We start from the raw sequence: 14,812 nt of genomic DNA, 5'->3' as shown, positions 1-14,812 counted from the left end.
AGCTCCTAAGTTGTGTGGATCTGAGGTGCAGTCAGGATGACTGCCTACATGGAGCTAATGTTCTTGTGTTATTAAACTGCCTTCTGGGCTTCTATTATATTATAAAATTTAGATGGAGACGAACTTGAGCAACAAAGAAGTAACACAGCACTGGAGCTCAGGGCCTGCTGTCATACCACAATAAAGGGCTTCTTGTGCTATCTGGTGGTGAATCTGCCACAGTGCAGCTCACCGACAATAAACATCATTGATGAAAAATTCAGCACACCTTCCGCACACCTGTTTCCTTCACTGCTGCGCTGCAGTAGCTTACTGGTTTATCCTGTTAGATGACCTTTGTCAGGGGTTTTCACCGGATGAAAACATCACGCCAACATGTATCACTTTGAAGCTAATGCAGAACAAGGAAGAGAACTGAATATTCATATTTCATTCAAGGTCCATGGGGAAATGGGAGAACAAAATAACCCTCATAGCAGCTTTCTGCTTGTATTTCCTCTGCCCTTCATTAATTACTAATCTGTTCTTTATTTCTAGCCTTTTATTGCCCAGTGTTAATAAAAAGTAAAGTAAACGCGCAGGCGCTCCTTAGGGTTGAATGAGCGTCACGGTCTCAGTATTTTGCAGTATTTGCAGAAGAAATGTAACCTACTTTAACCAGGAAGCACTGCTTTAGAAACGCTACTGGATCAGTCATCATGTGATACCAGTTTCTTGGAAAATGAGCACAAGAATCATTTAAATCTTTGTATTTATGACAATGTTTTTCAGAAAATGTCTCTTGAATTATTTAATGGATAATGATCTAAATGCCCACGCGACGTGAAGGCAGCACGTGGTAACTTCGCGTAAACAGGTGCTTTCACAGCAGGAAGTTTCTCAGGAATCTGCGTCACTTAGACGCTCGCGGGGGTTTTTCACTTCACTGTTGATTGAGCAGTGTTGCTAACTTGGCGACTTTGTCGCTACATTTAGCGGCTTTTCAGACCCCCCAGGAACTTTTTTTTTTTTTTTTTCCCCCTCAAAAAGCGACTAGTGACAAATTAACTTTTTCCGGTGACTTCGGCGAGTTTTGGAGACTTTCCGGAAATCTAACAGCGAGTTTTCTACACAAAATTTGGCAACAGTGCGACAGACTGGCGCTCACACTGCGATACTAAAAGGTTAAAATGTATCGAGCGCTGTTGCTGTTAATATGTGTGCCGCTGTCGACCACGGTGTGGATTTTACCCGGGCCTCTCAGGTGCTCTCGACAGGTAAGAAAAGGGTTTCAGGAGAGGCGCGTCGGTCCCAGACTTCTCGAGCACAACAAATACTTCCTGTTCCTGTTGCAGTCCCACTGACAGCGTTTTCTCAGTGTATCCAAACTCAGAAATAAACTTTTTTAATCTCACTGTAGAGAAAGAAGCTTCTGTCCTCTTTAGATGAGATGATTGCTCTTTACGGTTTGGACGCGGCCACCCTGAAGCGTTCCTCCACAGTTTAACTCAAACTGAAATACAGCCAAGATGTTCTGACTTTATTTAAATGAGAGCCTTTAACTGTGGAGTGTGGTCCTCGTACGTGCTGTTTGTAATGGCACAGTCACTGTTTCCCTTTAAATCCTTCGTTCAGCCGCCAAGGAGGTTATGTTTTCATGTTTTCGGTCGCGTTGGTTTGTTTGTTTGTCAGCAGGATTACTCCAAAAGTTATGAATGGATTTCTATGAAATTTTGTGGAGTGGTTGGAAATGACAAGAGGAAGAAGTGATTAAATTTTGGCGGTGATCCGGATAACGATCTGGATCCAGGAATTTTTTTAAGGATTCTTCAGTATTGCGGGATAGGGGGATTTTAATAATTTAGCTTCTAACTCCGAAACACAAGGCACAAAAGCCTGAAAAAAAATTAGAGTGTAACATAGTGACATGTTCTATCAAAAAACATAGTGAGGCGACGATCACGATACTCTAAATCCCACTGATTATTTCACAGCATTTAGATGCACGCATTACAGCGTCAGTGACCCTATGGCCTTGGCGGAGGTTTGCGCTCTCTGAGTGCTTCTAGTTACAGTTGTGTTCTAACTGGAGAAAAATCAGTGTTAATGTGTAGCTGATATCAGTGAGACTGAGTCCTGCTCACGGTTCTAGTTCAGGTGTAAGTCTGCAGTGTATGGGGCTCAGTAATGTGGGCAAACTCAGATTTCTGGTTTCTACTTTAACTTCAAATAATAACGTTTCCTGAATGTAAATACAGTAATCCCTCACTTATCGCGGGTGTTACGTTCCAGGACCGCCTGTGAAAATCCGCGAAGTAGGGACGCTATATTTATTTTAATACTGATACATTATTTTAGTAGTTATACACAATTTTAAGTTTTTATAAACCCTCCCCACACAAAAGACATGCTGTGGAAGAGACACAGTTCTTCAGTAAATCTGCTCTCTCTTTCTAGTCCCTGTCAGAACTCTAGCTGCAGCATTTTGGATCAGCTGAAGGCTTTTCAGGGAGCTTTTAGCACAGCCTGATAATAATGAACTACAACAGTCCAGCCTAATTAAACATAAAAAATATGAGAAAAAAAAGAGAGCAGTTCATATAACCACACTGACAGGACCAAAACAGGTTCAGGTTTTTAGGGTCCTAAAAAGAAGCTGAAGGAAAGCATTTTGTAAGACTGAATATTCCACAGCTGCTGTCTAATGCTCTCTTTTTCCTCTCCAGGATTTGAATTGTACAGCTCGCACAAGTGAGTACATTTTTGCTCTGAAAAAGAGCCAAATTGGGAAAACAAATAAGCTGCGATATCATGTTGTCCATCTCTTGTGTGTGTGTGTGTGTGTGTGTGTGTGTGTGTGTGTGTGTGTGTGTGTGTGTGTGTATATATATATATATATATATATATATATATATATATATATATTATATAATATAATATGTGTGTATATATATATATATATATATATATATATATATATATATATATATATATATATATATATATATATAATATAATATAATATAATATATGTGTGTGTGTGTATCTCTGTGTGTGTGTGTGTGTGTGTGTAGATAACTGCATGGACAAAGATTGGCTGAAAGTTAATGATTACACTCCCAGCAGTCCGGAGGACCTGAAGGTGTCAGTGGAGATCAGGCAGGATGAGGCAGGACGTCTGCAGCCTGTACTGGATGCTCGCTGGAAGTTAAAGGATGATGGTGAGTCTGCTGTCTGAGGGGCGATCACAGGTCCACCTTCATTCCACTTTACACAACAGTGCAACCACAGTCCATCAAAAACCTCACCACCTTGATATTTTGTGTAGCTACAAAATATTAAGGTGATGAAAAAACAGTCATCAATATATTCATCTCTCAGATTCAATCCAAAACAACCCCAGATTTTAAAATTGATGATACTTCCAGTCAGGACACTTATAACTTGGGTCTTTTTTCATAATTCTGATCACACTTTGTATCACAAATGAAAGTACAAAAAATAATTACAGCGTGCACAAACAAAGCTGATGGGAATGTGAGGAAATGTGGAAACAAACGGTCCATCAAAATTATAAAAGAAAAGGAAGATGAACAGTAAAAATGCATGTATGCACACTGTCTGTGTGACCCCCAGGCTTAAACCCAGATTTGTTTCTGGCCATTCTTATGTCTGTTGGCATGTTTTAAGAAAACTGAATATATGTCTGCTGTGTTCACCCACAGGCAGTATCCGTTTCTTAACTGCCACTGAGCTTCATGTTCTGGTGACATCCACCAATCAGAACCTGTGTGTTCGGTACTCTTTCAAAAACGAACTCAAAATGCGAAGTCCATCAGGGGAACAGGTTAGTGGTTCAGAGTCAAATTTGATGTTCATATTTCTGTATAGATTTATTCCTTTGCTTTGCTGCGGTTCAGAACGTTTCCTAAGACTTCAGCTTCAGTGAATGATTGTTTAATGTGTCATAACAGAAACAGCTCTGAATAAATCACTGTTAAGGAAAAGAACAGTACAAAGGAGAAAGTCCGTAACAAGTGAATGGTGTGGTACACAGGTCGTCTAACTTCATGCTTTAAATGCAAACTGTTAAAGTAACTACTGCCCACCCCTGCATCGCCCCCCTGCAGATGTCTGTCTTCATCCTCCTTCCTCCACAGCAGCTCTTTAAGATTTTTCCTCAAGTCTAAGAATCACAACAACAGGCATTGATGCAGAAAATTAACATGATGTTGTAGGTTAGCAAAGCTCGTAGCTACAGTTCTTCAGTAAATTAAATGTCTTTTTTTTCATCACTGCAAATGAGAATATAAAACATGAAATATCCAATCAAACAGCATAATTAAAAATGAGCATGAATTTCAGTTTTGTACTGAAGTACAATTTTATTTACAGTACCAGTCAAAAGTTTGGCCACACTTATGAATGAGTGTGTGTGTCACACTTTTGACTGGTCCTGTTGTATAAAGCACCAAATCACAGCAAGCTGTCACCTCAAGGTGAATTATATCATAGGTAAAGACCCTCCAATAATACAGAGAGCAGGCAGACGGAGAGCAGGCAGACGGAGAGCAGGCAGACGGGGAGCAGGCAGACGGGCAGCAGGCAGACGGAGAGCAGGCAGACGGAGAGCAGGCAGACGGAGAGCAGGCAGACGGGGAGCAGGCAGACGGGGAGCAGGCAGACGGGGAGCAGGCAGACGGGGAGCAGGCAGACGGAGAGCAGGCAGACGGAGAGCAGGCAGACGGGGAGCAGGCAGACGGAGAGCAGGCAGACGGAGAGCAGGCAGACGGAGAGCAGGCAGACGGAGAGCAGGCAGACGGGGAGCAGGCAGACGGGGAGCAGGCAGACGGGGAGCAGGCAGACGGGGAGCAGGCAGACGGGGAGCAGGCAGACGGGGAGCAGGCAGACGGGGAGCAGGCAGACGGGGAGCAGGCAGACGGGGAGCAGGCAGTGTGAAGGAAAAACTCCCTTTTAACAGGAAGAAACCTCCAGCAGAACCAGGCTCATGGAGGGGCAGTCATCTGCTGAGGGGGGAGAGAGACAGGACAAAAGACATGCTGTGGAAGAGAGCCAGAGATTAATAATAACTAATGATTAAATGTAAAATACACTGAGTGCAGCTGTATTATTTTATTAGCCAACCATTGGTATTAAATCACTATCGCGGCCTGTTTACTTTTTTTCATTGCTGTGACTATAAATTGCTCTTCTAAGCCAACTTATTCTCATTTTCAACATGTCCCAGTATGTGCGTGAGATTTGATCCCAAATGTTGCACATGAGCATGTCATAGCTTTATGCAGTAATATTTCTACTGGTGCAAAAGTCTCGTGTACTCTCTGACTCTCAGCATTATTGTGGCTTTTCAGTGGTCATTCTCAGCCGGTATGCTGGTGCTGGACCCGGGTCAGAGCTACCGGGTCTCTGTGTTCAACATACCCAAACCAGAGCTAAACCACAGCAACTATGACATCAGCAAAAATGTCAAAGTTGATGGTGAGTTGAACTCAGCAGGTTGTTGTTTTTTGGTTTGTTTGCAGTTCTGTTTGGATGAAGTTATGAAGGTTTATCTATTTATTTAATCATTTTTATTCAGATGATTTTTTATTCTTATTTTTGAACTGCTTTAATCAGTCTGCTGTCTCTATGTTTGTGTAAGAAAATAAGTGAGTAACTGGAATATACCTGATTAAATACTGATCAGATGCCCCAACCATGGTGAGGGTTTCTGAGCCTTTGTATAAAGCACATGTAGTCTGGTTCCCACACAGCCTGCAGTATTCAGTATCCTGAAGACACGTGTAGTGCAAGCTGTTCCAGGCGAGGTGATGCTGCCCTGTTTTTGTTGCCTTCATAAAAGTCTTTTAATATTCAGAAATAAGCTCCATGGCAGGCATTATACAGATCTGAGATCTGTGTTTTCAAGTGTGAGATGAATCGTGATGCTCTTAGATAATCTTCTGGACTTGATTTAATGAAATTCTGTGTTTTTGGTTTAATCAGGCTGTGAAAGTCCGCAAATGCAGATGACACAGTTTTGCATAGAGAGCGGTAAGTCAGTGACAGATACTCTAAATCCCACTGAGAGCGAGTAAATCTTAAACTGTCATCGTGTCTGTTAACAGGAAGCCTGTGGCAGCCTAACATCACTCTGAGTCAGGTCCCTGTAGTTGGTGGGAGCTCTGCTCTGGCTGTCAGCTTCAGCACCGACAGGCTGTGTGAGGAGTACATGGTTATTGTGAGGTGCCCTTCTGTCCAGCACACCCATCGACTTAAGAAGGTACAGTCCCATCATGGCAGATATTCAAAGGCCTGTCTTTGAAGAGTGCAGCAAGCTGTCTGACTCACAGGATGAAAGCAGCATTACTGTGGCTGCTCATTACTACATCCTCTATTTTGTACCTTAACCTAGTTTTTACACTTTTCAGGACAGATAACTGTGCCGAGCCTCTCTGCAGTATTTTTTCATTGTTGCTGTTTTGTGTAAAGCATGTAGTCACAGAGATGCTAAAGCATATATAATATATAGCATATAAAATGACCAGACTTTATGTCCTGAAGTGATCTGAAGACAACTTTTTTGTTTCAGGGTAATTTATGAATTTCTTTTAAAAGCTTGAATATTATTGCCTGGCTCTGTGTTTTTATTTCTTTTGAATCTGCAGCAGCCCAAATACAGCATTCAGCTGCTGCAGAGATTTGCATGCATCGTCTTTTACATACTACATTTAAAAGTGACAGTGTTCATGTTAAAATGTAGCAGAATTATATTTAGTGAATTTAAACATTTAAATCTGCAGCAGTCTTCAGCTCAGTGCCCTTAAATGTTGTTCAAACTTCTTTTCAGGCCAATCAGACGACCCTGAATGTAACATTCAGCCGTGATAAATGGCCCAGATCCTGCTGCCAGTTTGATGCTGAGGTAAAACTTTTCAAATCTGTTCTGCAGAGTGCGATAATTCATGTTTTTCTTTTTGTTTTTTATCTGACAGTACCTCTCCATTCTCCATGAACTCTGAGAGTTCACAGGCCTTTTTTTTCTTTATTGCAGATCAAACCTTATTTCCCACAATGTGGTGAAGACTGTGCCCGTCGAAGGAAAACTCACAATTTTTGCTCTGGTATGTTCAATGTCGCTATCAAGTTTGAGTCAAAGGGTGACTGAAGGCTCTGTCGGGTAATTCCAGTATAAAGTAATCATAAAGTTAGTGGTTTGATTCCCAGATTTTCTTGCCCTTTATATAGCAATAAACATGTATGACATCATTCAATTCAGTTGTTTTATTTATATAGCACTAAATCACAACAACCAGTCCCCTCAAGGTGCTTTATATTATAAAGGAAAAACCTACAATAATAATAATAATAATAGCAAATAACAAAGCATTTCAAAATTAGAATAACAAAAACAGAATATATACAGTTTAATAAATGCAGTAAAAACAGCCCTGCAAATATCCGATGATGAGTGGCTCAGTATAACAGCGTTTAGAGCGCAGTTCAGTGTAATAAAGTATCTTATTGTGTGTGCAGAGTTTAAATGTTAACTGTTAACATGAAACAACAGATGATTGTGTTCTGTAGAGTTATTGCATGATTTCCTGTTTGTGTCCTTGTGCTGTGGAGCTGAATCACTGTCAGAGAAAGTGCTGCACTGCCCGTGCAGTAGGTGGTGCAGAGGATCAGGGTTAGCCATGATGGATGACAGATTGTCAGTTGTTTTTTTTGTTCCCTCACAGCAACACCACTACCACTAACAGCTGCCCCAGATGCCCCGTCCTATAAGTTCATTGCCCTGGGAGTGGTGGTGGTAATATGTGTGCTGATGGCAGTTGTTATGTATGCCATCTGCAGGAAGCCAGGTTAGTCTCATGTTCAACCTATTTTGAGCTCTGTCTTCTATCAGGTTCTCACTTCAACATTTTTATTGTGTAAATTTACTCTGAGTCTGCTGACGGCACTGTGGTGCGCTCTTCCACTTTCAGGTAAAACTGATGCTAGTGCCGGACCAGAGGGAGTTCCCAAACCACAGATGGTCAAACAACCTCCCAAAGTGCTGGTCATCTACTCCCAAGACCACCACCTGTACAGGGACATAGTGCTGAAGCTCTGCGCCTTCCTCCAGACCAAGTGTGGCACTAAGGTGCTGGTAGACCTGCTAGACTCCACGTCAGTCAGCATGGTGGGTCGTCTCCGTTGGCTTGAGTGGCAACGGCAACAGTTGAAAGATCCCTCTGACAAAATCCTAGTGCTGTGCTCACGAGGTGTCCAGGCAAAGTGGAAGGCCATGTGTGGTCAAGGACGAGTGACTCTGAAGGAAGACCTGCTCTCCCCCACAGATGACATGCTCACTCCCTTTCTCAACCTCTTTCTACCAGAAATGCACCAGGCAGGTATGCTGGGCAGGTACATGGTAGCTTACTTTGATGACATCAGCAGTGAACAAGATGTGCCATCAGTTTTTGACATTGCAGTCAAATACAGCCTGATGAAGCACTTTGAAGAGCTGTACTTCCGCATCGTAGACATTGAAAAGTATCAGCCAGGACAGGTCAACCACTTTGAGGGAATTGGTGCGGATGAATATTTCAACTGTCCCTCTGGTAGTGCCCTGAGGAAAGCTATTGAAACGTTCCAGGCCTACCAGTGCGAACATCCTGACTGGTTTGAGAAGGAGTGTGTAGTTAGTGAAGAGGAGGTCCTAAATGAAGCCAATCTGCATATTGAACAGTTTCACATCCCTCCTGTCCTAGAATGTGTCCCTTTAATCAGAGACGGCCTTCCTGTCTATGTTCAGGACATAGAAGTCAATGAAAACAGCACCAGCATTCACATTCTTACACCCGAACAAAACCCAGAGAGTCAGCTGTCCTCAGTAACAGAACTCATACCTGCGCTGAATCCAAAGGGCAGACATCAGCATTCATCAGGCTTGGAGGAAGTGCTGACAGATCACCTGTGTTTGCACAATCCCAGTGCACAGTCTGTCTACATAGCTGAGCCAGTTCTAAACAAACCACCACCACCAAGACAGAACTGGGTCTCCCTTGAGGATGAACCTTTGGGTCAGATTCCTACTGAGGATGATGAGGATTCCCTAATGCCTATGAGCCAACCTTCTGCTCATTTGGACCAAAGCTGCTCAGCCCTGCAGAACTATCTGGACTTAAATTCTCCAGAATTCTCAGGTACAAGCATCCAGAGGCAGCATTTCCCCTGCTCTGAAGTCGACGACTCCGAGCCTGTGCTGATTGAGGAGGGCGAGGATCTGGAGCCGAAAGGACCGAGCAGTGGATCTGATCAAGGCTACATCTCCAAAATATCCTCCCAGCCTGAATTCCTTTTTCAAGAGGATTCATTGGTGGCTTTGGCAAGACTGCAGGAGAAGCTGTTTCAAGAGAATCTCAGCTGCTCTGAAGGGAACTCCGTGTATTAGACTTCAACTGGCATTACAGATGTGACCCCATAAAGTCCAAGAGTTCAAATAGAGTAAACGTTTCAGACTCTGTAAGAGGAATCTGACAATGTGGGGATGATATATCTATACATATATTACATATATCTTCAATGATATATTACATTATAGATCGTTTGTAAAGGCAGCATGATGTTGCTGTGACAGACAGTTCACGTGGACTTCTTCAGTGGCTCATGACTTCAGTCAAGATTCAGATTTCAGTTGAGAATTCAGCTTTAGGTGAGAAAATCTCTGATATGTTTCCCTTTTGGGGGATTAGGTTCATCATTCATATAAGAGGTCGCAAGCTAGGGACTGCCCAGGTGTCGCTGAGAAAGCTGTAGATTCAAAAGCTGCCAATAAGTAAAACAGTCTTCAACAGTGTTTCCCAGTAATGCGTTTTTGTATTTCCTCCTTGTTGTTGTTTATGTTGTGTATGTGCAGCAGGTCAGGGCCGATTAAAAAATCTAAATGAGGGATTGAGAATGACAGAGTTGTACTTTCAAAACCTCAAGGTTATGTTGTTTTTGGGGGTTTTATTTTTGTCTCTTTCAAAGATACAAAGAGCATTGATCATTGCAAACATTGTGCACTTGAGGACAGCTGAATGGTAAATGTTAATATCAACAATATGAATATACACACTACAGTATGAGGATGAGTGATTGGACCTGATTTGTGTTTGTGCATCTTACTGCTTACGCTGTGACCTGTTGGCAGTGTGACAGAACATGAACAGGTGATATTGTAGGAAACAGGAGACAGTTTCATAATCATTTGCACCAATTGGTCAAACTATTTGCAGTTTGTTTAAATGAAATAATGGTTGCTTTTATTTGCTATAGGGCACATTGTAGGTGTGTGAGTACAGGAAGTATACACTTCAAATCACTTCCCTACCTGCACAGATTTGTTCATTAGTCAGCTTGTCTCCTCAGACGTGGATGAGGGTTAAAAGCTGCATCTCGTGCTGAACAGGGCCAGTGAGAGGCAGTGGTGCATGTAAGAGCCAGCTGGAAGCAGATTCTCTGGAAAATTCCTAAATGTAGTATATGCATGCAAGAATGAAAGTTTAATGGTGAGTATTTGAGTGAGGGGCTTGGATAGGCTGCCTCTTGGTCATAACTGAACAAGACACTTATACAGACAAACAGGAAGTGATTGAACTGGGAGGAGAATAAATATTAAAGAATATTTCCAGGTGACCAGAGTCAAATTATTCCCTATAAAAAGGGTAATTTTTACCATTTCCGGACAACTAGTAAGTACTGGAAGTAATTGTACTTGGGCGCAGTGCTGATCATTTACTGGGAGTACATCCATAATATGCTTTTGTATAACACGTTTGGGAAAACTATATGAATGATCAATACTTTTCTTTGGTACTGAAGCTAGAAAGAAGCCATAGTCTCAGGTTATGAAGGACTTGAGAATAAATTGAGATTTACTGTTGAGGTTTTAAGTGGCTCATTTCTCCGTGTACAGTGTGTTTATGTCTATTTGTTTTCTGTAAAGAGTTCATTTTTGATGATTTTGTTCAATACTCAACCCGACAGAACTTATGTGTGTTAGTTTATTTGTTAGAATCAACAATATATAACTTACTTCTCTTTGAACATTAAGTTTCTCTGATTTATTTAAGGTTTCAACCACATGACACTCTGTCTTACATATACAGCTGGTTACATAGATTGGATTATATCAGTACAGATACACACCACACAATTTAATAGTACAGGTAAGGTCCTCTGTAAACGACAGCAACATCCCTGGAAACAAGTTTGAAGAAAAGGAAAGTGTGTATATTCTAAGACAGGAGAGTGTTAAAATCACACAGTTTTTTGTTGCACATAAGTTCACATAAGAAGAAAACATTTTGTGTAGCATGATTGGCTCCTCTGAATGTCCTTACCTAAGAAAGCCTTTGGTAATTTCAGTAAAATTGCACACTGTGCTTGATCATGCAGGTAAATGCCCACTATACATCTATTTAGTTTAATGTAAATATAGTCCTGCTTGTTATTAAACTCTGTCTGAAGCAAATTCAACAACAACAAAAAAGCATTTCTAAATTGTATGTATATATATATGCAAAGGTTTAGTAGATTACTGGCACATGGAAATAATACAAAAAGAGTATAAAATATATCATTTGAAATACTTTGGCAATATATGATTAAGCAATAAACAGAAGTCCTTCTGCTTTCAGTGCAATATGAGACCACCAAGAGAACCACTGAACCAATCCTCTTCTGTAATCCCACACACTGAGGTTAAAGAGCTAAAAATGCCAATGAAAACTCAAAAGTGCAATACTAAAAAAAACATTCTATCAGAAGTCAGCTTTTTTTTTTTGTCATCATATAACCATGAAACTTGGAGACTGGTGTGTACAGCTGTCAGCTTGCATGACTTGGAGCTTTCAGCAAAAGTGGACCAGTTCACCTTCACAAGATAAAGCAATTACAGCAAGGCTGGTCCTGGTACAGAGGCATCCAGTACCAGCAGCAGAGTTTCCATTCCATTCATGTATTTAACCTAAGTGGGTTCAGTGTTTTCTTATTTCTCTTCAAAGAACAGTTGGTTACATTGTAACCCAGGTACTCTGAGTAGCGAGACTTTTGCTTCATTCTACATATTCCATATGTATGGGGACTCTGTAAGACACACCACAAGGAATAAGCAGGCAGTGGTGCTCCTGTGTGAGCATGGAATGGCTGTTGAATTTGTATGAAACATCACCACCAGCAGAGTGCTCACCTGTGTGCTCCCCAGTGTGCCCACCACCTCAAGAACTATTTACAAATACATACACACACACACACACATGGCCTTGGTGCAAGACGCTACCAAGGCTTAGGTGGCCCTGCCAGGTGCTAAAGCCAGCTGCCAATGGGTTTGGAAGCCACCTAGCTGTCACATGATCATGCTGAGCTCTCATTAAGAAATGGCATCACTCAGAGCAATCTGAGCTATAAATGGCCTCAGAGGCATGGTCCTCAGCATGTCCTGCTGCACTGAGCTCAACACATATTTACCAGATGAACTACTGGACAGCACTTGCATGCATTAGAACCTAGAAAAAGCAGATGAGTTAGTCTAGAACAGTGTTTCCCAACCACTATGCCGTGAGAAATGGACTAGTACTTATATAGCATTTAAAAAGGTTGGGAAACACTGGTCTAGAAGGCCACTGCACAGATCTCTGAGAGAAAAGCGCTTCACCATAAAGCCTATGAGGTGGCAAAACCCCATGTGAAGTGCATATGCACACTTGTGGGGCTGGCCGGTCTGCCATTCCATATGCTGGGAGACCCCATTTCCTCTCCAACTTATGGGTTACCTGTTTTAAGCTGCGCATTTGTGAGTTATACCATGGAGTGAGGCACATCTGATTTGAGACTTCTTTTTCAGATGAACCACAATATCCAGAGTTGTACGCAGTGAGGATGTAACACTGTTAACAAGACAGTTGACGTCTGTGGAAAGAGATTTTAGGTAGCTACTCTGCACTGTGTTGGCATATGGCATTGAAGATAAAAGTGGAGGAACTATATCCTTAAACTTACAGCACTTTCAGAAACACATTTACTGTAATGCAATTTATTCCCCACTGCTGTGTAACCATTATTGCAAATTTAAATGTTATTAAGAAATGATTAGACAAAAGAGGGAATACTTTTAAATGTTCAGATTCAATACCACATGTCAGAACAATATCCAGAATGTGATTAGTGGTGGGTGGGCTCATTTACATTTTGAGAGAAGCCAATTGAGTCTTATAATCAATTAAATGCATTGTTGTCATTTTTAGCATCTACATGGATGTTAAAATCACCCACTATAATTATTTTATCTAAACTGAGTACTAAATTGGATATAAAGTCTGAGAAACCAGATAGAAGCTGTAAATAAGGGCAAGGTTTATAGTAGATAACAACAATTAAAACAGGTTTTTGAGTTTTCTGTCTGAGTCTTTGTTTAATTAATAGTGGAATTAAAAGTGGAAGATTGCTGCTACTCCTCCTCCTCAACCTGTGCTTCGAGAATTCTTTGGGGGTGCTGATTCATTTAAAATAACATATTCATCCTGCTGTAACCAAGTCTTTGTAAAGCAGAATAAATCAATATGTTGATCAATTATTAAATCATTTACCAACAGGGACTTAAAGAGAGAGACCTAATGTTTATAATCCACATTTAACTGCTATATTGTTCTTTCTTTGTGAATTTTTATGCTTAAAGTCTTTTCTGCTGATTTTTTGTTTTTGTTGTGTTTTGTTTTTTTGTAAGCAGACACAGTCTATAGGGATGGGGTTTTAGGGGGGTGACAGGAGGAGAGATGTTGCAGAGAGGCCTCCTGGTAGGGTCTTCCATGGCAAATTGATCCTGGGTGAGGGCCAGACAAAGAGTGATTCCAACAACCCTTATGGAAGAGTCACCAAGGGAACTGTTTGCCCTACCTGGGATAGGGTTACTAGGGCCCCACCCTGGAGCCTGGCCTGGGGAGGGAGCTCAAGGGAGAGCGTCTGGTGGCCGGGCATCAGTCTGTGGTGCCTGGCCAGGCACAGCCCAAAAAGGAGACATGGGTCACCCTCCTGTAGGCCCACCACCCACAGGAGGCGTCGTAGGGGTTGGGTGCAATGTTTGTCAGGTGGTGGCCAAGGGTAGAGGCCCTGGCGGACCAATCCCCGGCTACCGGGACTGGCTATTGGGACATGGAATGTCACCTCTCTCATCGGGAAGGAGCCTGAGCTAGTGCCTGAGGTTGAGTGATACCGGCTAGATATAGTCAGGCTCACCTCAATGCATGGCCTAGGCTCTGGAACAAGTCTAATGGAGAAGGGCTGGACTATGTTGCAGTCTGGAGTTGCCCTCGGTGAGAGGCAGCGAGCTCGGGTGGGTATTCTTGTTTGGCTTGCTGCCTGTACATTGGAGTTTTCACCTGTTGTACCCGTTTCCCTGTGCCTTCGGGCCGGGGAACAGGTCCTGACTGTGCTCCATCCGGTGACTCCATCGTCCTACTGGGAGATGTTAATGTTTACGTGGGCAATAACAGTGAGACCTGGTGGGGCCTGTCTGATCTGAACCCCAGTGGTGTTTTTTTATTGGACTTCTGTCTAAACCACAGTTTATCCATAATGAACACCATGTTCAAACATATGGATGTCCATAAGTGCATGTGCAAGTCCCAATGGATATCCATATTGCACACCTCCATTGTTGAGGCTGCTGCTCAAAGCTGTGGCTGCAAGGTGGTTGGTGCCTGTCGTGGTGGAAATCCCTGGACCAGATGATGGTCCCCGGAGGTGAAGAAAGCCATCAAGCTGAAGAAGGAGTCCTATCAGGCTTGGTTAGTCTGTGGGACTCCAG

The 14,812-nt window shown here is 42.2% G+C and overlaps 1 protein-coding gene across 2 annotated transcripts; it reads left to right on the top strand.

Annotated features, from left to right (window-relative positions):
- Positions 1 to 881: 881 nt before the first annotated feature.
- Positions 882 to 11,231, top strand: il17ra1a (interleukin 17 receptor A1a). Of its 2 annotated transcripts, none has more exons than XM_030725314.1 (11): positions 882 to 1,256; positions 2,706 to 2,730; positions 3,103 to 3,200; positions 3,705 to 3,826; positions 5,352 to 5,478; positions 5,986 to 6,033; positions 6,108 to 6,262; positions 6,830 to 6,904; positions 7,034 to 7,103; positions 7,722 to 7,844; positions 7,968 to 11,231. In XM_030725314.1, exons 1-11 carry the CDS (start codon positions 1,196 to 1,198, stop codon positions 9,416 to 9,418), a joined length of 2,355 nt encoding a protein of 784 aa, XP_030581174.1. In that variant the 5' UTR covers positions 882 to 1,195; the 3' UTR covers positions 9,419 to 11,231. The 2 variants fall into 2 exon arrangements, with proteins under 2 accessions (XP_030581174.1, XP_030581173.1); XM_030725313.1 differs by having other exon boundaries at positions 3,054 to 3,200.
- The last annotated feature ends 3,581 nt before the right edge of the window (positions 11,232 to 14,812 follow it).

The sequence above is a fragment of the Archocentrus centrarchus genome, unplaced genomic scaffold (assembly GCF_007364275.1).
Source record: "Archocentrus centrarchus isolate MPI-CPG fArcCen1 unplaced genomic scaffold, fArcCen1 scaffold_52_ctg1, whole genome shotgun sequence".
NCBI classification, from domain to species: Eukaryota; Metazoa; Chordata; class Actinopteri; order Cichliformes; family Cichlidae; genus Archocentrus; species Archocentrus centrarchus.
The sequence above is the reverse complement of the archived record's forward strand: the minus strand, read 5'-3'. Positions and strand labels throughout refer to the sequence as shown.

Excerpts from the sequence above, each read along its gene's own strand:
- il17ra1a (XM_030725313.1), top strand. The coding sequence starts at position 1,170 with ATGTATCGAGCGCTGTTGCTGTTAATATGTGTGCCGCTGTCGACCACG. Across the intron at positions 1,257-2,705 it reads CTCTCAGGTGCTCTCGACAG|GATTTGAATTGTACAGCTCG; the intron begins GTAAGAAAAGGG and ends TTTCCTCTCCAG. Across the intron at positions 3,827-5,351 it reads GAAGTCCATCAGGGGAACAG|TGGTCATTCTCAGCCGGTAT; the intron begins GTTAGTGGTTCA and ends GTGGCTTTTCAG.